The sequence below is a fragment of the Drosophila arizonae genome, chromosome 3, assembly GCF_054131065.1.
Source record: "Drosophila arizonae isolate 15081-1271.41 chromosome 3, UAZ_ARI_1.0, whole genome shotgun sequence".
Classification (NCBI taxonomy): domain Eukaryota; kingdom Metazoa; phylum Arthropoda; class Insecta; order Diptera; family Drosophilidae; genus Drosophila; species Drosophila arizonae.
Genome location: NC_142923.1, coordinates 9644883 through 9669587, shown reverse-complemented (window position 1 = coordinate 9669587; position 24705 = coordinate 9644883). Strand labels below are relative to the sequence as shown.

General features: G+C 39.8%; 2 protein-coding genes across 2 annotated transcripts in view; one reads left to right on the top strand and one right to left on the bottom strand.

Moving 5' to 3' along the window:
• The window catches only part of Pkg21D (Protein kinase, cGMP-dependent at 21D), a 37703-nt gene that overhangs the window by 6570 nt on the left and 6428 nt on the right, over window positions 1-24705 (bottom strand). The window lies entirely within an intron of this gene.
• LOC108612155 (uncharacterized) lies at window positions 4240-8538 on the top strand. The gene is made up of 4 exons (XM_018005063.2): window positions 4240-4531; window positions 6283-6365; window positions 7259-7487; window positions 7551-8538. Exons 2-4 carry the CDS (start codon window positions 6349-6351, stop codon window positions 8316-8318), a joined length of 1014 nt encoding a protein of 337 aa, XP_017860552.1. The 5' UTR covers window positions 4240-4531; window positions 6283-6348; the 3' UTR covers window positions 8319-8538.

Genomic DNA, 24705 nt, shown 5'->3' with positions numbered 1-24705 from the left:
AACTAATAAATCTATTCAATTTGTTCGATAATTTCAACATGTAAGTTGTGAAAGATTATTAAATCGATTTAAGTTAATTAACCAATGTAATGTAGACTAAGACTGAATCGTCAATACTGGCTTACAGAAGTTTGAAGTTATTTTCTTCTCAAATAAAAATATATAATCAAACTTGAACTTCAACCTGACTTAAATTAAAAATCCATTAAATAATTTTGCACAAGTTTAAGTTCTCGCAGTTTTGCACAAACTTTTAAAGCAAACAGGGTATTACAGCAACAATAACAACAAGAACAACAAGGGCATCCTAAGCAAATGCAGAAGCCAAGCAGTAGATGCTTTTGTGCTTTGGCATTAAAACAAAACTGCGAGACAAAAGCTGAGCGTAATTTGATGATGACAGCTACGCTGGTTAATGGTGAGGGATGGGTTGGGATGGTCTAGAATGGGCCGGGATGGGCTGGTTTGGGTCTGTGTCTGGTGTGGGTGAGGGTGCAAAGCGCGGCGCTGGGCAGAGGCGGGCACAAAGCGTAAAAATGCGAAATGAAAATGAAAATGGCAGCGCAGATGTGAAAATGAAAGCTAAACGAGGCGCGGGCCAACAAACAGCCAGAAATAAAATTGCTTTACAGCCATAATAGAATTATAGTGCCCACTATGAAGCGGCGACAGAGACGGACCGCAACACGCTCCGCCGACCATACAGCAGCAGCAGCAGCAGTAGCAGCCAGTCAACGAAAGGGAAGGGGGAGTGGGAGGGGGCATGCGCTGCTAAAAGCAAGTGAAATAAAACGCCAGCATGCCAAACGGCAAGGCAAGGCAAGGACACACTGATTTGCCGGCGGCAATGGCAGCAACCGGAGCAACGCTTCATCCGCTTCGCGGTGGCCCACATTTAATGTGCTCATATCTGCGGGCTGAACGGGGTGATGGCGACGGCGACGGCGACGGCGACGGCAACGGCGACAGAAACAGCCAGTGATATATGTGGGCTATGAGTGCGTGCTAGCAAGCAAAATGCTATTGCGATTTGTGGAACGTGACAGCATAGAAAAATCTGTAGGTGCCGTAAGGCAGGCAAAGGATTAGCCAACGACACACACACACACACACACACACACACAAGCACGGTGTATGCGTAATGATGCTGCAAATGATCTATCACACAGAGAGATAGAGAGAGCGAGAGAAAGAAAGAGAGCGATGAAGATAGTATTTCGTAATTTAATGGAGAGGCTCGACTCGAAGACTCCAGTCGAAAAACTTTGACACTTGAGCACCAAAAGCTGCGATAATTATCTAAAGCAAAACTGTAATGACTCGGCTACACCCTCTGTTGGCTGACACCACGACAGTCTGCAGTGCCTTAGTTGTAGTTGGTTGGGGCGAGGGGAGGGGGTGTAGAGGAAACTAATTGCCCCTGGGACATGTCGCATTACTTTAAACGTCAATCTGCAGGGCAACTAATTAATGAACGCTAATTTGAACTATGCCCCGAGCTGAGGTAATAACAGTTTACCAAGCTTGACGCTATCATAAAAAGTCTGTAGCACATTAAGTGCAGGCTGCTATAATGCACGGATTACGTAACAAAATCACAGAAGCAGAAATAGACTGATAACCAACAGACTCTGCCACTGGGCACAGTAGTACCTGGAAATATGTTACTCCATTGGCTGTTGTTTGAGCGAGTTTACAGCTTGTCTGGCTGCAGCTGCTCAACTAATTGCAGAGTTGGCAAACTGTGAGTGGGCAGGAAAAGCACGACTTGACTCATTTAGTTGATTTCTAATACAACCCAGGTAGTTTTAAATAGTTGGCAGTGAGAGTACTAATCTGTTTAGAGTCAAGAATGAGGCAAACAACCTGCAGTTTTTGTGTATAAATGAAATCATTTCACTAAGGCACTTAGTTTTTATAGACCATAAAAATCTGCATTAAATTTAATGAAAACGTTCAACTACTCATATAAATGTATATGAGTGGCAGGCTGTACCCATTTGGACTACTTGAAATAGTCTGCCTGTTACTCAGGTAAACTAGCCGAAATAAAAAATTATAGTTTCTTTTTTATTTAATAGATATATTTTAGGCAATGCCACAAAATCCGTAATATGGCGGGGAATTAAAAATATATAGTAGATATAAATTTGTTGGAGAATTGGCTTAAACTCAGAAATGAACTCATTTGCTCTAATGATTAATCAATAAATTCATAAATAAGTGTATTTTGGGACATACCTAATAAAAAAGAAATCGTGATTTCGTTTTAGTTTTCAAAATAATTCTAAAGTTCGATAGTTAAACTGTTATCATTTTATTAATTAGACAGCTATAGATAGATATACACAGATATAGATATGTACATATATACAATTTGACAGTTACAGTCGAGTCTCGATAATTGTAAATCTCAAGGGGATCAGGTTTTTTTTTTCGAATTACAGAGAAATTTAAATTATCAAGAGTTATCAAGAACAAACTTTTTCAAGGGTATAGAATTTTTCTTTTTCGATATGCGCGATTTTTGATTTAGTGGGGAACAAAATATCAAAAAAGTATGTATATTAATTATATTCAAAGAAAAATTTCCTAAACAAACAGTTTAACTGCATGCAAATCTCATACTATTAGTAAGTACTTATGGCTAATTATTTCATATACTTACTCATAATTAATGGTATTAACTGTTATACCAACTACATAATTGCCTTTTTATGCAGAGAAATTGTCATTCAGTCTTAAAGCCATAACTTTAACGTTTTCATATCTAAACATAACAGTTTCAACACAGGGCCCGAGGCCCTGGGTCAAGCACTAAATTACATACATGATATAGTAGCACTCAGGTGTATACGCATATTGGTAAATTTATGCCGTCACATCGTAAATGATTGATGAGCATAGTTACATAGTTTTAATATGCGCTTTATCATTGTTTGTCCTAAATGCGCTCAGGCTGTACTCGGCTCCATTTCGAAACAACAACCCAGCTAAACCAAAGTATAATATTGTAGTATGATTTTTGCAGTCTGTGCACGTCGATGCCAACAGAGTAGAGCTTTTAAATTCCACACTTATGCTCTGCGCTATTAGTTTGGGGTTCTCGCTGTATATCTGTGACATAACTAAGCAACACAAAGCTTCAATTACAAGAGCAAATCCTGGTCAAGGCAATCAGTGTAAAGGGCCAACTGGATTTGTTCGCCAATATTTACATAATAAAACTTGCATGACAGTTACTAGCCGAGGTACAAGAAGCACCCTCCCACCTCCCCTCTTTGGACCACAGCCCATAACCATAGCCATAGTCATAGTCATAGTCGCATTTATCTCCATACCAATTTGCGCTTTGCATTTCTTTCCAGCGCTGTCACTGACATATGCCAGGAATGTCATTCAGCAGCGGGAGACGAATCAGGGCACTCAGCGGAAGATAAGTGTGATAAGTGCTACATACAGAAAGAGACACAGATAGAACACACAAGCAGAGCCAAAGGCAAAGAGAAACGTGTAAAAAATGCTATTGACTTAGCTGATAGGAAATAGGGTACCCTACATTTACATGTACATATATTAAACTATCGATAACATATTGATCGTAATATATTTTAATTCTTATATATTGATTTTTCTTAAATGTTAAGTATTATATTTCTACATATATATTATATCCGAGTTCATTTCAATTTTATTTATAATTTTGTAGGACGAGCATATAAAATCAATAAATGAATCAATATACATCGATCTTAGAAAAGGAAAACGCAAGCGCTTTTAGTTATTAACTTCTTGTATCTATTATCAACCCCATTCTCAAGATGTGCATGAAGCCAAATACATAGGTGATCAAATACATACAAATAATATATAAAAATATGAGAAAACAAAAAGTCGATAAATAACATATACATATATTGCAGCTGTTAATTCTCCATAATACTCTAATAATAAAATCGATAAATATCGATTTTAGAAAATAAAGAAGCCAAGAGTATTCTCAGTCATCATATTTTCTATAACCGGCACTCACAAATCACAATACCCCGACTTTTACATATTTTCAATCAACTACAGGGTATTGCAATGCCCCAAAGGCATGTGAATACATGCATAAAATATGGCCAATCAAGCGTCAAACTATTGCTATGAGTTTATAAGTTTGCTTCTGCCAGCGTGCTGTCATATGGATATATTTTAAACCGAGATGAAGCAGGCTTTGACAAATTCCGATGCCAGCCAGCACAGTCTTAGTGTTCATTCTCAACCTAAAAGTAGGAAGGCTACTACACATTTTCCATTTTACAAAAATATAAAATAACATCTTACACTATATTATTTGTATTTGGAAATAGGGAACAAAAAAAAGGGCTTAACACAAGGATTTCGCAAAAATACAGACAACGAAATCCTCCAAGAACATCTTAATCAGCCACAAAATCTATGAGCCTGTCGAGCGGGTTAGCTCAAGCCGCTACTAGAGATTAGGAGAGAACACTGGACAGGGAACACCATATAGCAGAAGGAACAGGTAAGCAGCTGAACTGTTGAGCAAACATCCGTCTTACTATGCCATGGCACTCGTATAATTATACAATTAAAATCGCGACGCACTCCAGTCCAGTGCCACAAAGTCCTTACGCATTGTGTGCACAGAGGCGAGATACTGGGGAAAAGTGCCCAACTGGGATTAATTCCAGACAGACTACCTCTGCCGGCCAATAGCCTGCATCCAATCCGGTCTGAATCTCCGGACATGTATGGGCACACAGACATACACCTGCCCACACCTGCCCACTCAATTCATTTTCGGCCTTTTGTTGTTTTATACTGGGCGCTCGTATCTCTTTTATTGCCTCCTGTCGTGCCCTTTGTCATACGCTTTCCTCGAATCGGATTCGAGCAGACGAACTTTCCGCTCCACGGCCGTGCACGGGCAAGTTAAGGCAATCAAGATATGGCGCTATAAGTGTATTTGCACAGCTAAAGAATACGTACGAGTCCGCGTGCTCTCGCGTGCAGCGCATTTTACTACTTTCCATAGACAGCTTAAGCAGATTTATAGGAATGAACCAATCGCAATACAATAGAGTGGAGCTGCATGCATGAACTCGCAGCTATAGCTCATTAGAGCACTTTGGTTTATTGAGCAAAAGTATTAATTTATGATGCAAGTGCCGCGCAGGTGGATATAAATAACAGCTTGGATTGTATGTGCAATTGATTTTTGTTGTAGCACTTTTAACCGAAATACCCAAGTAAATTAGTGTAAATGTCATCTCAAGTAGTACAAAGGTCAGCACGATAGCTGATTTTCCTTTTTTTGAGCTGAAGCTATACGGCTGAGCTGGCTTAGAGTCGAATTAATTGATGAAGAGTTTAGTCTCAATTACATATACATACACATATTCTATATGTAAATTATACCTTTTCAATCCATAATTATTGCTAATTGAGCAATGTGTAGCATGTACTACTACTTAATAAATATTGAGCTTAATTTGTTTAAATATGAGCTATAAAGTTATGTTACATATTTCAATGTAAGCGCACGTAATCTATTCAAATATTCTGCTCAGTTGCTAATTGAAATCGAGCTTTATATACAAACTAAGGCCCACAGACATTTATTCACTCAACCCCTTTTATGTTTTGCGTTTGCTGAACTTGTCCAACAATAATAATCGACGAGTCAAATTAATAATAAATCAACACAAAATAAAACAGCTGTGAGCCAAACATTTATGTCTGTTGTTTATAGATTCAGCTTGATATATATTTGACATTTATTATTTAAACAATCAGTGAAATACATATATTTCAATATTTATGCATGCCGTCAATTTAATAAAAACTGCCTAGAGGGTATCACATATTCGGCCAATCTAAACAAATAAGTGGAAAAAAAGCAATTCAGCCCCCTCTCCCGCTCTTTTCTCTTTGTTGGGATTCTCTTTTTGTTTTTGACCGCTACGCTTTTTGTGCTTTTGTGCGCTGCAAGATAAATAGTAACATGTTTGCTTTGCCTGTTCAGGAGGCGTTGGCACGCTCCCATTCAGAAACCAGACCCAAACTCCTATCTCAGTGGCCATAAAGCCAACTGCTATCAGCGGCACATGCATCATGGCCTGGCCAGTTGAATAATTCAATGGACGGTGTCTGAATGGAGGCGGCGTCTGCGGCAATGACGGCTAATTTTCATGATTTCATTTACATGGAATGTTATTATGTGATTGCTTCAACTAATACCCTAACTGTATTCTCTTGTTCTCTATTCATTAGATTCGGACCTGGGGCGCTGTAGACTTGTTTTACACTATTTAAGATATTTTTAACTATTCGTTTGCCATGGAGAAGAAGTTAAGGTAAGTTGATAGCTTTTCACACTTTCACATTTCATATTCCTTATGGCCCGCAGCAATCTAAAGACCAAAGCAAAAAGACCTCACTCTTTTCTGTTCTCTGCCTTTTCTCTCTCTCTCTCTCTCCCGCTCCCTCACTCTCTCTTTCACTTGAGCCAAAAATTTTCCATTGCAAATAAATTTAGATTTTTGCCTTGTATGATGGTCGTGGACTGACTGCTGCTGCTTTCTGGACGAGATGTGCTGCTGGCTGTGCGTGTTTTTGAAGTTTTGCAAATTGCCAAACGCACACACACACACACACACAGAAACATATATATGTACATCTATGCATATATATATATACATGTGCGGACAATGATAGATTAGCAGTATATAATGCTTGTGTTTGTGTGTGTGTGTGTGTGTGTACCACCAGCTTTCGCCCTCTGTCTTTCTAGCAGTCACAGTCAGAAAACTTCAATTGGCAGTTCCAGCAAATTTCTTGCAACAAAATTAAACTGTAATTGAAAAAGTCAATTAAAAAGTTTCGCATTTTGCCGCTCAATGAGCACCAGCAAGACAGACAGAGATGCAGATAGTTAACGAGCGCGTGTGGGAGAGAGACAGTGAGTGAAAGAGCAGCTTGGACATTTCCACAACTCAGTTTTTACACTTTCCTTTTTATTTTGCTTTTTTATTTGGTCTGCGATTTTTACTGGCAAATTACCAATTAGTGCTAGGTTTTCATATCCATTAAATTGAACCGGGTTGAAATGATATGAACTAATTACAGCCAGGTTATTCACCAAATTATTGTAGTTTTATTTACTTTTATTAGTATGTATAACTTATCATTTTTTAAGAAATCATTTTTTAGGTATAGTTTTATTATTTTCCATCTTCTCTTCACACAGCTTACAGGACTATGAAAATTTGTATAAGAGTGCTCTATTGAGTCGGCAAAAAGTACATCAGAACGTGCCAAAGACTTTGAATAGATTGAGTAAATTCCAGCATATATGTCGCGTGTGCGGCTGTAGCGACGATGGAACCTTTGTGGACTTGGATAAATATCAGGAATTTGAGTTTGAGCCAACGATTAGCAGCTATCGGCAGCTCTTTCAGCGCGCCTCGTTGCAGTTTGTAAGTGATCGAGTTCGTATCAGCAGCTAAACAATATCTCTATACTATCTCATATATATTTAGCAATTCAGTACCATGCCCGATATGCCGGGGCGTATTTGCGGCATATGTTCCTACAAAGCGAAGATATTTTTTCTACTCACGCGCCAGTTTGTGATCGGTCAGCAGATAATGCGCACGGCTGTCACGGATTTCTATCGGGATAACTATGGCATTGAGCCGCCCGAGCAGCTGGAAGATCTGCTGCAGTTGCGAAAGCAATTGGAAAATGTTTCCAAAATCAAGCTAAAGCCGACGAAAACAACCAAAATAACTAGTGTCTATGGCCAAGTTAAGCCCAATGTTACCAAACGAAAGGTCAAACCGAATCATTCATCTTCAAGCGATAACCGCTTCGATATAAAAGCTAAAGACTCGACCGAATCAACCAATTTCCGGGCCAACAAAGTCCCAAAAGGTCGCAAGAACACCATTAGCAATCAGACGTCACCGTCTAGAATCAACAACATACGTCAGCCGAACAAACCCCCAAATCCTGTCAAGAATGTCAACAGCAAGTCAGGATTAGTCGCACAGCGTACTCCATATGCTCGCAAGGAACGAACGGGAGCCAAGGCTAGTTCAAGCAATAAGGAAGTCATGGAATGCCATGTTTCGCCTCGATTGATCAAGAAATGCACTAACTTCGCAGAACTGCTGCCAGTCAAATCTGTGATGCATTACAAAGTCCCAACCAATCAAGCCGAAGGATCGCCACACAAATCTAATATACCGCCATCCAAAGCCCAGTTGCAGAAGAAGCTATTGGAGCGGCGTAAACAATGGCGATAACCAGACTCCATGCTTGTTTTTATAATCGATAGCAATTAGTTTTAAGTTTATCATTTTTATTTTTATATATAAGAAAGTCATGGCAGGGGTGGGTACATTATTTGGCCTGTATTTCGACTTAACTCTAAAGCTATTTAAATTGAAAGGTATGTATGTAGGAAGGTATCGCCATAGGCTTAAGGAAAAAACAAAAAGGAAATAAAAAATAATAAAAACTCAATTTAATATTTTTATCATCTATTTTAAAATCTTAAGATCGTAGAATGAAATAATACGAGGTATATATATAGAATACGAAATAATGGTTCAATTGACAAACATATTTAAAGTGATTTTTGGATATTCTCTTCATATTTACTCATATCTCGATGGGTTCGATTATTACAGAGCGTCACAAAAGATTATTTAATAGAATAATTCCTTGTGAAATGTTTTCCAAGATAAGCAGATTACTTATCCTCTAACTTATCTAATACCTCTCCGTGCTTCCAGCACACGCCTAATAGCCCATTTCCAGCATCTAAAGGGTATTGATTAAGTTTTCGACTTTGGCAAACACGAAGGCTGCAAACTTGCTGAAATAACTACTAACAAGACGTTTCTTTGGCAGGCGGAAGTCTAAACTAAGATGGATTTGTTGACTGACTGCTGGCCCTGCTTCGCTGGCCCGTGCCCCACCTCGCCAATCCCACTCGCCACACCCCCTTGCAGCCGTGGGCGGTATTTAAAAATGCAACAAGCGAACGCGACTCAATGGGATGTTTTTTTGTGTTTTTCGGTTTGTGCTTGAAAGCGGAGCACAAAATCGATATACAAAAAGAATTTAAAAAAACAAGTAAGAAGGCTCAAGTTGAGACTGCTCGACTAGGAGATACCTTGAACCCTCCAAGCTTATATTCTAAAGCGCTCTGCTAACGGCGCAGTTAGCAGCGACTGCACTTGGGCTGCGCCGCAATATGGGCAATAATTATTATACGAATTTATTTGTTGAATAATTTAATTTCTAGACGTACAATCTTAATGCAACTTTCAGAACGTAATCATAATGTTCAAATGTATGTTCCAAAGCACAAGTCTCTAGTACTTGAAATGCGGTTTTTACAAATTGGGCGCGAAGGGGCCGCGGTATCCAAAATCTGCAAATTACAAAATCTTTGTATCGATCAACTAAATATACACAGCAAATCTGAAGTCTCTAGGTCTATAAGTGATCAAATTCGGCTGAAAAAAACAATCAATTTTTCGATTATTCTCGATAAAAAAAAGTTGGATGAGTTATCGAAATTATCATAGTTTTTACTGTGCTGCGTGTGGTACAGACGAGTATACATGCCAAATTTCAACTCTCTAGCTCTTATATCTTCTGAGATCGGTTTGCTCATACGGATGACAGGGCTATATCGACTCAGCTCGTCGTGCTAATCAAGAGTATATACTTTACGGGGTCTGCGATGATTCCTCCTGCCTGTTACATATGTAATTTTCACAAAACCATTATACCCTGATTTCCCATTTTCAGTGGGTTCAGGGTATAAAAGAGAGAGAGAGAGAGAGAGAGAGAGAGAGAGAGAGAGAGATTGAGAAACTACATATGAGAAAAAAAGGCAAAGGCGAATATTCACAGCACGCTGTGGGTCAGAGAGTGTTGGCATTTCGCAGTATGAGGTCCTGGGCCCTGGGCATAGCGATCGAAGGCGGTGGTGGAAGGGCACAGGTCATGACGGCTGTATAACCAGCCAGCCAAAAATGCCAAACAAATTGATTGGAATCGAAAACGAAACGTAAACGAAAACGATTCATATGATTGACTGGCTGACTGATGGACGACGGCCGACGCGTCATGTGTTGCAGGAGGCGACGAGCCGCAGCAGCATGCGCCAACCAAATCAAGCTCATACAAATGGAACGGGCTGCCATCTGATGTTTGGCATTGATTGCATGCTTTTAAGCGCGGCAAACCCATCGGTTCGTACCTGCTGTACTCAACACAACCACCAATTTTTATTAAAATGGTATATTTCAAACAAAATTTTGCACTGCATTTAATTTGATTACATTGGAAAAGTCAGAACTAGGCGCATAAAAAATTACAATCGAAAATAAAAATTATTTCAGGTATGTTAATGCTGCTCGATTAGAAAATATCCTGTTTTGGGCAAAACTTTGCGAGCAAAATAAAATTCGAATTATTTTTTTTTATTTAACAATATTTTAGTATTTTATTTAAGTATTTTAGTTAGCAATTATCACTAACTTAAGAGTATAGGTACCGATTATTATCGACAAATAAAGAAGGTATTTATATTTATCCACTTTTTATTTTCCTAACGATTTCCTGACTATCGATAATTATCAATTTGTTAAATTTACATGAGTGCTGTTAGTAGAAATATATATATTTTTTCAAACATTAAAATAAAAATCTACTTTTTCATTTCGGGTTTTCAATTTCTACAGGGTATATAACATGCACATGAAATAGTATTCATTTTGATGAATGCAATTACGCAACGAGCTGTATGTCAAATTTGCAGAGCGTTGTTGCTGTTGTTGTTGTTGTTGCTGCTTTTGCTGTCACTGACATTCGGAGATGCAAAAAATTTTTGCATTATTTGCTGGCCACCGCCCGAAGCTAAAAGGCTGCCCGCGGTGAATGCGTTGCCATTCACATCAAGAATTGAATTGAATCGAAACGAATTGAATTGAATACCATTCAAATTGTGACTCTCATTCTAGCACAATACATACCATACACACACACACACACACACACACACACACACATTCTTTATAGACTCACACGCACACACACTACGCTCAACTCTCAAACGAATCGAGCAAACTCGACGTGTTTATTCACTGCATTTCCTGTTGATATTCAACAAATGCCATCGTCACATTCACAGAGCACGGCAGTCAAACGTTTCCACCTAGCGAATAGCCGCCACCGTCAGCGCCACCCCCATTCCCACCCCCTTCGCCATCCAATCTCCTTCCTCTGCCCACTTTAACGTATCCACAGCCACACTAACTGCATCCCGTTAGCGCTTCCCATAAAGGAAACGGGAAGCGCATTTGCATCAGCCGCCGGCATTGCCCAGAAGTTCTTCATTGATTTTTGTCACTTATTGTTTGCAGCTCGCAGATGTCCTCGTTACCAGCTACCATTGTGGCCCCAAAAAGACCCCTATACAGCGCCAAAAAAAAGGAAAAATTTGAGCTTTAATCGTTTCTGCTTCGCTGTCTCAAGTTTTCAACCAAGTTGTTAGACGTTGCTCCACAGCGCTGAGGTGTTGTCGCCAACCCTATCTACCTTCTGCCTTGTTGCTCACAATTCACAATGCCAGGGGCCCAAATAGAACGCCCACCGCCTCCACACCCACACGTACCACGACACCTTTTGAGTGTATTTATAGCCTGTACTTGAAGGCAACAACAATTGTAGCCAGAGTATTTTCAAATTTATAAGTAGCATTGATTTTACAGTCATTCTCTGACTTTCCATTATACTTATGAACATAAACAGCTTAGGGTTGTAATTATTAATCAATTATTATTATAATTTGTTGTTTTGTTTCGTTATAGAATATTTATGAATTTGTGGGAAAACTTAGTATTTCGTTTACTTCTAATTTGATTAAAGCGAGAAAGATAGTTAGATGAGATAGATAGATAAATGCGATAGAGAGAGAGAGAGGGAAATACAGAAAAAGAAAATTACATGTGAGAGAGAGATAGAGAGAGAAATTGAAAAGGAAAGAAGAGAAAGCTAAAGAAAATGTATACTACCAAAAAGAATTTTAATGGGAATGGGTGGAAAAATGTGAATGAAAATGAGAATTATATTAAGCATTTAAAGTTTTTAATATTTGAAAGGAAATTAGCCTAGTTACTGAAACCACCTGATATTCGACCTACCCACGCCTCACCTAGCTAACACACAATTTCACATTTGAATACTTTTCACTTTTCACTTCAACCCCACATATAAATTGAAGGAAATATTTTCGCTATTTTTTCTCTCATGCTATGCATCTGCATCTTATATGCTCAAGTATCAAATTCCATTACTTATGTGAATTGAAATAATTTAAAGGAATTTCTTCGATTTGATGTCATCAAGCAGCACTTAAATTGAATGAAATTCCAACCCATTTGCCTAAGCAAAAGAAAATATAAAATTCGTCGCGCCGCACTGCAGTATTGCAGTATTCAATACGGTTATGCTGCGATTTTCATTTTCATTTTAATATATATGAATTCTTTATTTTATTTTTATGATTCTTTTATTTTATTTTTTTTTTTTTTTTTTTATTTTGCTCTGCATGCACTTTTAAATTTTTTAAGCTGCAGACGAGCCTCGTGGCCATTCGTTGTGCTTTATTCGTTTGGCCAAGCGACTGGCAAACATTTTCTGTATGGCTGCAACAGCTGAAGGACCTGACCGCCTGCCACGCCTACTGCACAACGAGTGCGTGGGATAGTGAAAAAAATATATAAAAAAAATAAAAACACTTTATACATGCAATATAAAGGGGAATGGAAAAAAAATTGTAACTAAAAATGTTTTATGCATGAGAAAACCACAACAAAGCGCGTAAATGTCATTTCCTTTACACTAAAAGGATACTTTGAAATTGAAATTGTGGTATTTTTCACACACCCACACACACAATCGCTTGCACTCTCTGAGAGCAGCCGAAGAGCTTTCATAGAACAACTTGCATAGCCCTTGCAGCTCCTCGTTCGATGAGGTTGCCGCCTCCATGAGCACTGAGACCCTTTCTCTCTTTCTTTCTCAATTCCTCCCTCTGTGCGTGGCAGAATGTCTCAATAAAGGCAATTGGCAATAGAGCTGGCCATGCCTGGTTGCACAAGTGCAAGTTGCATACTTTGCGGCTAATTACGCTCGACAAATAGCGAGTGGCGAGGCAGGGTGAAACTAGTTGAGCACAAAAATACACAGAGCGAAATAATATATGCATTATTCTATTTGCGAATCAGACGCATTTAAGACAACTCCAGTCGGGCATAATCTACAAGGCGCTGTGCCTTGGGTCAAGGTCAAGTTTTGTAAACTTGGATAAAGTTGCGAAAACTTAGGTCAGGTTGTGATAGCTTAGGTTATGTTCATTTGAACTGGCTAAAAGTGAGGTTAAATAAGGCGGAATTAGGTTAAGTTGCGTTAAGCTGGGTTCAGTTACGTTTCGCTAAGTTTATTTAAGTCACTTTAAATTAGTATGAGTTCGCTTGAGTTAGGTAAGGCTCGGATAGAGATGAGTTGATGTTGGGGCTAGGTATCCTAACCTTGAGAAAGGTTAGATTAAGATCTTTTCTAGATTATAAGAAATTACATTAAATAAGCATTCTAGCAAAGACTTGACCTTATCATGCATCATTCAAATATAACGTAGAATTTAATAAAGGCAACACCCTCTTACACTGCTATTGATGTAGAAAGTCAAACAAGCCTTTCCTACTTAGAATTAGCAATTTGATTTAAGGAAATTCTGCTTTTACATATTTATAAAATCGACCCCTCTAGCAATCAAGCAATTCTCTTTCAGCATCCTTCAGTTTTTACAAAAAAAAAAAAAAAAAAAAAAACTAAGTACTCAACTGCTGCAACAAAGTTTTCTCTCAGTGCAAATAGCTCTTGACTTTTGCTTAAACTGAACATCTACGTTAGAAGAGAGCCAAGTCAAAGTTTTCGACGGCTGCTCAATGGATGCGCCTGAAGTATGCCAAGTAGTAAAAGTCGTAGAACGAAAGATGTTGTCTGGCTACGAATGAAATTGGCATTGGGAATGGGCAATGGGCAATGGGCAATGAGCAATGGGCAACGGCCAATGGGGCATTGGGGCATTGGTTGGACAACGGCTGTGGCACTCTGAATACGCATAAATTATTCAAAACTTTGTGCTCCGACAGTTGCAGTCGCATGGCGGCCCAAACTACTTACAACCACTGAAATATTCATGCGTATGAAGAGTTGCGGAATGAGCGAAAACAACGACAATTATGCAAAAAGCAAAAAAAAAAAAACAAAAAAAAAAGAAAGTAGCAAATTGAAAAACAAAAGAGAGAAACAATTGCAGCAAGCATTGCAACAAAAGGACGGCAAATTAATACAAATAAACCTAAATGAAAGAAAAGGTCGGTGGTTTGCATTGTTTGAGGTCGCTATTTGCATTGCGAATGAATGAACAACACAAGTGGTGGGGATTAGCGGTGCGGCAAGGGTAAAGGCAAATTGGCCCAAACCGCGTCGAGCCCACACACTCACACAAATGCACACACACAAATCAACAACGGCGCCTAAAAATGGCCAAAAGCGAAAAACTCGAAAACCCGAACCGAAAACATGAACCGAAGAACCAAGTGCCAGCCGAATCCCAAAGCTTGAAGCCCTAGACCGAACCAAAGCCAAAGCAGAGACCCAGATCCGGATCCGGTTGGCCAGCATTTGCCACAGGCTGTGCGCCGAAAACTTTTACGTGCCTGAACCACTCAAATGAGCGCCCAAAGTTTGCTTTATGTGCCGCTGACGATGATGGCCATGGCGATGGCGATGGCGATGGCGATGGCAACAGCAAAGTTCAATTACGGTCAGCAAATTGTTTCGCAATTTGAAAACACATTTTCATAGTTTTTACGCTGACAGCGCCTGAAAGTAGGCAGCCGCTTTTCACAGTCATTGTATTTATGAGACAATGGGCCAACCTCGGACGAGCTGGTGCAAAAAGTCGTCTGTATTTATAGAAACTTAAAGTCGTTTAATGAGAGTTCATTTTGTTATGCCCCTCTTGTCCCATCCCAGCATCGTGTATATGTCTATATATGTCTCTTGGTTTGCTGTAATCAAATCATAAAAAAAAAATATGTTGGCCTGCTGTCTAGCAGTCTGAGTTCACACAGAGTTACGCAAAGTACTAGACTTTGAAAACTTGAGAACTCAAACAACAACTCATCATCCAGTGGGCTCAGATTTCCACCTCTGAACTCTTATTTATTTATTCATTTTTTGTTCAGCTAAATATGCAAATGTTCTGTGAAAATACTTTTAAATTTTTATATTAATTTCCTTAAGCTTAAACTTTTACTCTAAGTAGCTAAAGAAAGATATTCCTCTTATTAACACCACTTTGAACATGGACAAAAAGTACCAAATTTTGAACAGAAAAAAAAGGAAAACTCAGCCTGCATTTCATCTATTTGCTGAATATATATACACGATTTATAGCACCACAAGCAAATTAGCATTACACTAATTGATCTCTGTACTTAATGTGCTAAATATCCACTTAAATATTACTTAATCAATCACATTTCTCCGCCTCACTAGTCATGCGTGGATTGTGAAGAGGCAAGCCAAGTAAATTCCACTTACAAAATCGCACTTTACGCTTGATTTATTGCCTAATGTCACAAGCAGCTTAATTTGTCCCACAGTGCAGAGCAGCTTAGTGAAAGATGGGCCAGCAGCCAAGATGGAGCCACCAACAGCCACAAGTATGCAATGAGCAAGTACCACGCACAGGATTTTAATCACGATTTGCGCATATTGCGTAAAATTGAATTTTCAAGTAACCGAAAAGTTTGCCCGGACTTAGTATTTGTATTTCTTTGTGTAGGTGTATGGGTGTGTGGGTGTGGGTGTGTGTGCTGCTATGCAGAGGTAGCTGTGAGTGTGTGTGAAGAGAGAGAGAGAGAGAGAGAGAGAGGGGCATTATAATGACAGATGCAGTTGTTGCTCAGCTTGACGTGTTTACATGCTCCGACTCGTCCACCCGAATTGCTCAACTGTTTGCTTCAACTTAATTGAGGCATTGCCTGGCCACGCGTGGTGCAGAGTGGTGCAGCAGTAGCAAACGCAACAGCTACAGTTAGACAATGCTTACAATACCAAGTCCTGCCGTGCTCTACAATAATCTCTCGGTTGTCAGACACGCCCACAAGCAACAGCAGCAGCAGTTGCTCTGATGGAGTATTCTCTCATCCTGCCCATCTCCTTTCACATTTCCGTATCCCCTTCCCCTTCCCGTTCCACTTCCCCTGCCCTTTCCCTCTTCCTTCTATGCTTTTAAGTAGTTGCAGTCACGAACGAAACACTGCTGCTACAGTTACTCTTGCTGCTTCGATTGTAGCATTTACTGCAGCTACTGCCGTTGCTGGCATCATTATATTTGTACAGCATTTTAATTTCATTAGAAATTCATGAGCTGCAGCTTCGCCACTTTAAGTTTTAGCCAATTCGAAAATTGAATTCGTTTGCCCGTTGCCTTTAAAAAAACACAAGGAAGATAAACTGAACTGGAGAAGGTGGCTATTGAATACACTCTAAGGGACGTAACAAGAGTAAGGCTAAGCTTGTATAGCAGCCTTATAATGACGATGGCAGTCTCTGTGGCAGGCTTCATTAAATCTGATGTAATAATATGTGTCTGATCAAAGAGAAAATAGCAAAAAGTGGAAAGAAATCTATATTCACTTATAAACACACACATCCATATTCACATTTCATATCTAAACTGAAATACCTCAAGTAGAGTATTAAAATAGCAAATGTCTCTGCTTTGGCACACAAATTCAATTTAGTCTGTGGCCGCATCGTGGCGCATTTTTCCATGTTCTCACTTCGGCAACAACACAAAGGGCTCACATTGTATCCACTATGCCCAAGACCTTTGACCTCCACGTCCGCAATGGATTTGGGTATAAATTGAAATGAATATCAAAGGCTCCGTTTGATGCAGCACAACGGGACGTATGCGCCACATTTGTAGTCTCGGCGCGTGCAAAACGCACTTTTTAATTTAATATTCATAAGCGGCAGTTAATGAAAAACACTTGTAGTCATTATTAGCCAAAGTCTTCATAGAGAGTGAGGGAGAGAGAGAGAGCCGGCGACGCCGTCGCCGTCGCAATATCCGTGCCGCAATAACGCAGCCCCGCCCCGTTGCCATAATAAAATGTCAAATATGTTTGGCGCAATTTAACCGCAACGCAACAATCTCCCTGAGCTTCAGGCGGACAGGCGGGCGGCGAGGCAGCGAGGCAGCCAGGCACCATAGCGCTCGAGTACGCTTAAGGACACTTAGGGATGCTATTCAATGCCGAGCATGCGGATGAAGTGTAAGCACATCGCACGGCAGGATAAGGAGACGGAGAGAGCGCCTGAGAGGCTCAGCGGCTGAGCGCCTGAACGGCTGAACGGCTGAACATCTACATCTAAGAGCTGGGGGCCAATCTCGATGTCGTGCGACAGGTAAAAGGGCAAAGCGAACGCGACAAAGATTTCAAGTTTAACTTACACTAACAAGTAATACACGGGCACATGTGGCTGACGATTGCTGCTGTTGCTGTTCCCTTTGCTGTTGTTATTAGCATAAAATGGCAACACGCCACACGTGCCGCGGGTGGCCTAAAGAGCAGCTAAAAGCTGTACAACTATTGATTTTACAGCAAACCTTGTTTCAGCCACAGCCCCTTGCGAATCGAAGGTCGCAGACAGAAGAAGGCGTTGCACACACAACGATCTGAATGTGAATGTGTGGAACTGACATTGCATGCCACTTGAGGAGCATGGCAAGCCAACCGGGCAGTCGGTCAGCCGTGTAGCCAACCAGGCAGCCAGTCAGCCAGGCAGCCAGTAAGGCAGCCCCAGAGCCAGGAAGCAGTCAATAAAAGTCCACTTGAATTTCAGCTGACATCTCAATTATTTTTGCTCTTACGCTTTGCCTTGGGTTTACCTTTTCAAATGAATGTCAGAGCTGATAGCGTGTCGTGTATATCTTTCTAACGTGACACGAACAAACTCGATGAATAGCAGTTAAATTTATTGCATTTTAAAGATGCTAAGTCTTGAAATGAGAAAGAGTGAAAGAAAAGAAGAACTCTATACAAAACAGAAGAAATCTAGCAGGAAACAAATAGTTGAAATAATCCGACACAAGCTGCAAGCAGGAGAAAACCAAAACGTGGAAGGAAAAGAGACAATAAATAATACAATACGGCTATAAAAAGCAAATATGTGAATACTCAGTCATTCTCAAGAGCGGAAATATGCTCATTATAAAAACTAGCTCATATTTTGTAATATGACACGACAGGAAAGGATGGTGAGCGAAAGAGAGAGAGAGAGACCAATACAAATCAAAAAGATATATGGAGATTAAACCAAGTGAGCAAAAAACAAATCATCTGATATGCTAACATTGTTAAGAGTGGAAATAAGCTCATTATAAAAACCAATTCATATCTGCTAATCAGGCAGACAGACCAAGAAAGAGAGGAAGAGAGCAACAGAAATCTGAAAATATATCTAGACATAAGGAATGTGAGGAAAAGACGAATCATATAAATGAACTCATCTCTACAGCCACTTCGAGCGAAAGGCACAAAATAATCCATCATCTGCACAGGCAGAACTGCAGAGAGAGCCAGAGAGAGTGAGATAGAGCGAGACAGTAAGAGAGAATGAGAACGAAGCATAATCAACACGTGCCCATCTCTAAAACGTCCACAGACAAAGATAGAGTGAGCACACAAGCATCATCCACAATCTTGAGCCACCTGAAGGATCAAGTCTGAAGGTATGCTCTGTGTGTGTGTGTGTGTGTGTGTGTGTGTGTGTGTGCGACTGTGACAGCTTTTGACATTGTGCGTGGCAAAAATCACTTTTAAATTACATACCACCACAAATCGCATAGAGCATTAAATATTTAATTGCTTCGTGGCAACGGCAGCTTTGGCGGAAATGCCATTAATTAATTACATGCGACACACCTACAAGTGCACGACAAATCCCAAAAGGATGCACAATTTGCATGGCAGACGAATCAAAGCGAGATTAACGCCGGGCACAAAGCAACAAACTCAAGAGGCTGGCCTAGCGAAAGGGTGTTTAGCAATTAACCCAAGGAAATTGGTGGAAAAGTCTGGGAAATCTGAAGCGCTAAATCGAATTGAAAGGAAAAACCATTTGCCCGTCATTTTCCATTTGAAGATTTTTCTCTCTTTTCTTGTTCGGGCCAAAACAACATTCAAAACGTAACAAACTCATTTGACCAACTTAAGTTGATTACGCCCGAAGTGAAATGCCAGGGCACGATATGAGGAGTACAAGGATTGAGAGAGCACAAGGAGGGGGTGGGGGGTGGTTACACCATCCAGTAACAACAATGACAAACAATTCATTTTGCAAGTTGAATTGAGAGTCGCGCATTTTACGCAGCCTGCGAGAAAATCTCGCGCGCTCTCCCAACCTCCTATTACGTGGGAAAAACTGAAGATTAGGAGCTTGAGCTGGCGAGCCAGTGCGAAATGGAGACATTACAATGGAAGAGAGTAAGCGGGGGGCGTAAGGAAATGTTAAGGAATTCTGTCAAGCTGGCATAATCTGTGCTCAGCGCCGTTTGCTTATTTGCATAAAATAATTGAAAGGCGAAATTTAAAAGAATCAACAAAGGCGGCTAAGCAACGAGACGAGAGACCAGCAAAGCAAAACGAGAAACAAGAACCAGAAACGAACCAAAAGACCACTTCAAATGGACAAAGGCAGCGCTGTAAAAACAAGCGCCAGCTGACTCAACTGTAACTGATAGAGCAATAGATGCTCTGTCATGAATCTGCAGATCGAACGCATCTCGAATGAATATTAAAAAGAGATAAATAAAGAGTGCTGAATAGACTTCTCACTCCAAGTAATATTAAGATATTTATTGACGAACAAATTTAGGAACGATATTTATCGATACATTAGATATATAAGTAAAAGAGCGATATCGATAATTGTACATTATATTCGTTACGAAATATGCTTACAGGCTCAAAGCATAATTTATCAATAATCAATAAAATAAATCAATCGATTTCGATTATTATACTTAATAACTTTATGCTTATGGTACAATAAAACCCATATTAGCGTTTTTATATTAACATTTCATATTATTTTTAAGCACTTCAATAAATATCAAAACTATAATAGACTAAAGTTGATCCTAGCATGATCTTCAAGCTATACAAATTCAATCGACTGATCCAAGGCTAGCGGTCCATACATTAAAGCAGTCTCAAGATTTAATCACATACCGCATATCAATATACCCATTAATATATATTTTCAATTGGCACAGGGTATAACAAGAAATAACTGTGAAATAACAACGGTCAAGTGAGCGCGCGCCCTGCAAGTGCACTAATTACTTGTGCAGTGTCCCAGTGCAGAGGCTGGCTGCCTGCCTGGGTGCCCACATAAAGGAAGCCAAAGGAAAGCTCTTGCCTTTGCACAGGTTCATCATGATTATGATGATGGGTAAGTCTCTGGGGTGCCATTTGACAATTTAATTGCGCGCCCAACGACATTTTGCTGGCCATGGCCGATATAAAATAACTGTCCGCTGATTGACTAATTGGCCACGGCTTTGAGCTTCGACTTTGCATGCTATGTGCATGTGTATGAGTGTGTGTGCCTGCCATGGCAATTATACGATTTGGGAGCTGCATCCTTCACTGGGCAATTATTAAACGGCAGCAATTCAATTAAATGGTATTAAATATAGTCAATACATGAGTGGCCATTAAAACGTGTTGGCCAAGTGCATGACTGACCCCAGCGAATGCTTGCTGGCCGTCCCTCAATTAGCCGCTGATATAACAGCAAGTCAAAAGGCCGCTTATGGAGAGTACACAACATGCAGTTACCCTGTAATCGGGTTTAAAGTAAAGATGAGTTTCTAATCGATCATTTGATAATCGATTAATGACGGAAATTACAACTTATTAAGAAATGTATACGAATATTACTGGATAGTGTATAATATTTCTGTTTCTTATTCCCATGACTGCAATCAGAGGATTACTATAGCTCACAGTTTATAAATACTATCCATATTCATGGCACCGTATTCCCATTTTAATGAATACAGGGTATCTCAGCGCAAACAAGCAACCGTCAATGGTCAATAATGAATGCGAATGTATGCCTGTGTGTGGTGGGCGAGGCGAAGAGGCGAAGAGACGAAGCGGAGCACATTGCAATCGCATCACGTCAACAGAAAGCTCAGCACTTAACTGTCACAATTAATTGACACACACACCCGTATACAAAACGTATTTAAATGGCAAGGACAACATACAATCAAAATGCGAATCCAAGCAGACATACATCCAGACAGACAGACAGACAGACAGCAGGCACAGGCACAGACAGAGCAGCAGCAGCTGTACAAATACGCATTCAGATTTACAGCTACCAACAAACTCCCACCACAAACTCTCGCAGCGCTTGTCACTTGCCAATTGTCGTTTTCATCAACTTAATTGAATTCAACTTCGGACATTAAAATCACCGAATGCCAATGTGGCCAGGGGCGCGAGAGGGTGCGAGACCAATATAGAAAGAGAGCGGCAACCACGTGTTGCAGCTTTGCTGTTTATCCATTTAATACAGATATCAAATTCGACACGGTCTTGTATAATTTTTTAAAAAGTCCTCACGCACTTTTCCCTGAATGTCGTCTACACCTCAGCCAGATTTAAATGTCACGTACACTTCCTGTGTGCGAGCACCTGGAAAGCAATATTTTATAATGAGGCAGACTCGACTGCTGTGTACCCAGCCAAAAACAAAACGAAAATCGAAACACAGTTTCCACAACTTCTTGGCTCTAACTTCGGCTTGTAAGCCGCCACATATACCACGTAGAACTTTAAACTTATATACCTCATTGCACTGCCTATATAGAGTATTCAAGAGCAACAACAGCAACAACAATGCCTGACGTAAACAGGTAACGCATCAGATTTTAATTATGCAAAAAGCTGGCGCTGAAAGACCACAGAGAACTTTAAACTTATATACCCCATTTCACTGCCTATATAGAGTATTCAAGAGCAACAACAGCAACAACAATGCCTGACGTAAACAGGTAACGCATCAGATTTTAATTATGCAAAAAGCTGGCGCTGAAAGACGCTGATTGATTGTCGACACTCGACGCGAATGATGAAGCTTAAAATGGCACCGAAAGTGGAATTGAAACTTAAGAACAGCAACTGTAACAATTGACATCAAGAACAGTGTACCGCAAACGAAAGAAAAGTCTAAAATCGATAATTGAATTTGTAAAAAAGAAAAGAAAAGAAGTTTAGATAACAATAGACATCTTATGAGTTAATACATTTCTTAGTTGCCAATGATAATTGATGAGATGATGAGATAAGTTTTTAGATGTTTGTCAACTATGAGCTAAAGCTCAGATAGTTGGTTTTTTATATATACATACAATATATTATATATAATAGAAAATATTAAAGATTTGTGAGTTTGTAGAAAAATAATATGTTAAAAGTTATGAATATAGTAAAAATGATTAACTCTTAATATAGGAGTCAAATATTTGGGATTGCTAAAAGTAAAATAATATATATAATATAATAATATATATTAAAAATTAATAAATATGCACAGCAATATTTTATTAAATTTAAAATCATTATTAAACTTCATTGAGCCTGAAAATTGATTAAAAAATATTTCTTAAAGATTTCATTCTTTTTTTAAAGCCAGAGATAGAACTTGAAGCTTATGAATTTTGTAGAGATTTTTATTTATAGATAAATATGAGATCTCTTTCAATGCATTTCGATTGCCAGGCAAGCGTAGGAGAACTGTGAAAACTTCGACTGAAAGCAAGATGAAGCACATATATTAGTTATATATAATCAAAGCGCTCAATTGAGGATTAGAATATGGGAAATACGTTTACTGTAGATTCGTTTTTAGCTCTAGCATATTTTACTATACTTTATGATCCTATGACAATTTTCATCGCAGCCAGCCTTAGTCTCGCAGCACTATGCGCGCTCTTCAAAAATGCAGCGTCCACAACAAGAAGTTATGCATACCGACGTTTGGCAGCCATTACCGTGTGACCTGACTGCCGGCACATCCTGTTGAGGCAAAGGCTTGCAGGTCCTTGCTGGCGCGCTACGCTGCCCCTCATGCTCCTTGGCTGCCGACATTTGCCTGCCGCGGCTCAGACTCATTGGCGCTATCGATGTCGCCGCACTCTTTGGTAAATGACAAAAATGTCCATTAAATTTATTGAACGTATCTGCGCTGGCTGCAAGCTCATCAGCTCCATTGGCAGGGCTTTTGGCTTTCATAAAGAAAGAGGGAGAGGGAGAGAGAGAGAGAGAAAGAGAGAGAGAGAGATATCTCGTGTTGCGCTTGTTGCTGTTTGGTCCAAGTATACTTTCGTTAATGGCTGCATTTTCAGTTGGGACGCTCCTTTCGGCACTTTAACATAAAAATAAAAACAGATTTTCGTGTCATTTCAAAGTTTCCCTTAACTTGAGCCAGCTGCCTTTGGCATTGCACTTTAATTTCGCTTTAAAGCAACAACTTTGTGTGCTAGAAATCCTTTGCCCTCATGCATGGTGCACAGAACGCATATCCGAGTTTCGTTGAAAATTACTTTTTTCTCTGTTGCTTTTTTTTCTTCTTCTTTTGACTGGCAACTGACATTGAAATTTGAAATGTCGAAGCAATAATCTGTCAGTTGGATTTGATGAGAGGAGTGCGCTCGTACATATATCTAATCGAAAATGCATGCTCCTACAATTTGAATTGCCGGAAGCGCGCTTCGATCATGCGATGCGACCCGTGCCGATACGATGCGAGTGCTAACAAGTTTCAAATTTCCTGCCAAAAGTTAGGCATCTTAAAGGGGCGGCGAGCAGTGGACGCGAATCCTGAGTTCGTAAAGTCTGCACACACACATCGCTGCACATTTTATTTCCGGCAAATTAGGCTTTGGCCGTGCCTGTCCCACTGCTTGGGCCTGTGCCCGTGCCTGACCACAGCAGCAAAGCCGTTTTTCATCTTAAGACCAGCTTTTCGTTAACGTTGACATTGCTCATACGCCCCGTCTTCACTCGCAGCTCGCTCTAATGCTTAGCTCCCAGCAGACCGTCATCAATACAAAAACATGAAAATGATAACGGACAATTTATTGAAGCGCAGTTCTATGTCAGTTTGACCACACCCACCACAAGCTGACACACACACACACACACACGTACAGGCAGCTCCTCCCAAATGAGTGGACAGCTCGTCGCTTGCCGCACAAAAGTAGGCAACACAAGATAAAGGTCGTGCACTGTGGGCCACGACTGACTCTTTTCTAATCAAATTTAATCTACGCATTATGCTTAAAGCTATTATTAATCTATTTGAGTAAATTATAGATTTTGTTGACAGCAAGTTTTGGGAAATGTGTTTTTCATCACCGGGTTTTCTTTAGTTTAGTACAGCACTTTTAACAGATAAGAAATACAACAGGACAGTTAAAGGACATTCAATAGTAGTTTATATAAA

Coding starts and splice junctions, on each gene's coding strand:
- LOC108612155 (XM_018005063.2), top strand. Junction 7,488..7,550: donor AGCGCGCCTCGTTGCAGTTT/GTAAGTGATCGA, acceptor ATATATATTTAG/CAATTCAGTACCATGCCCGA.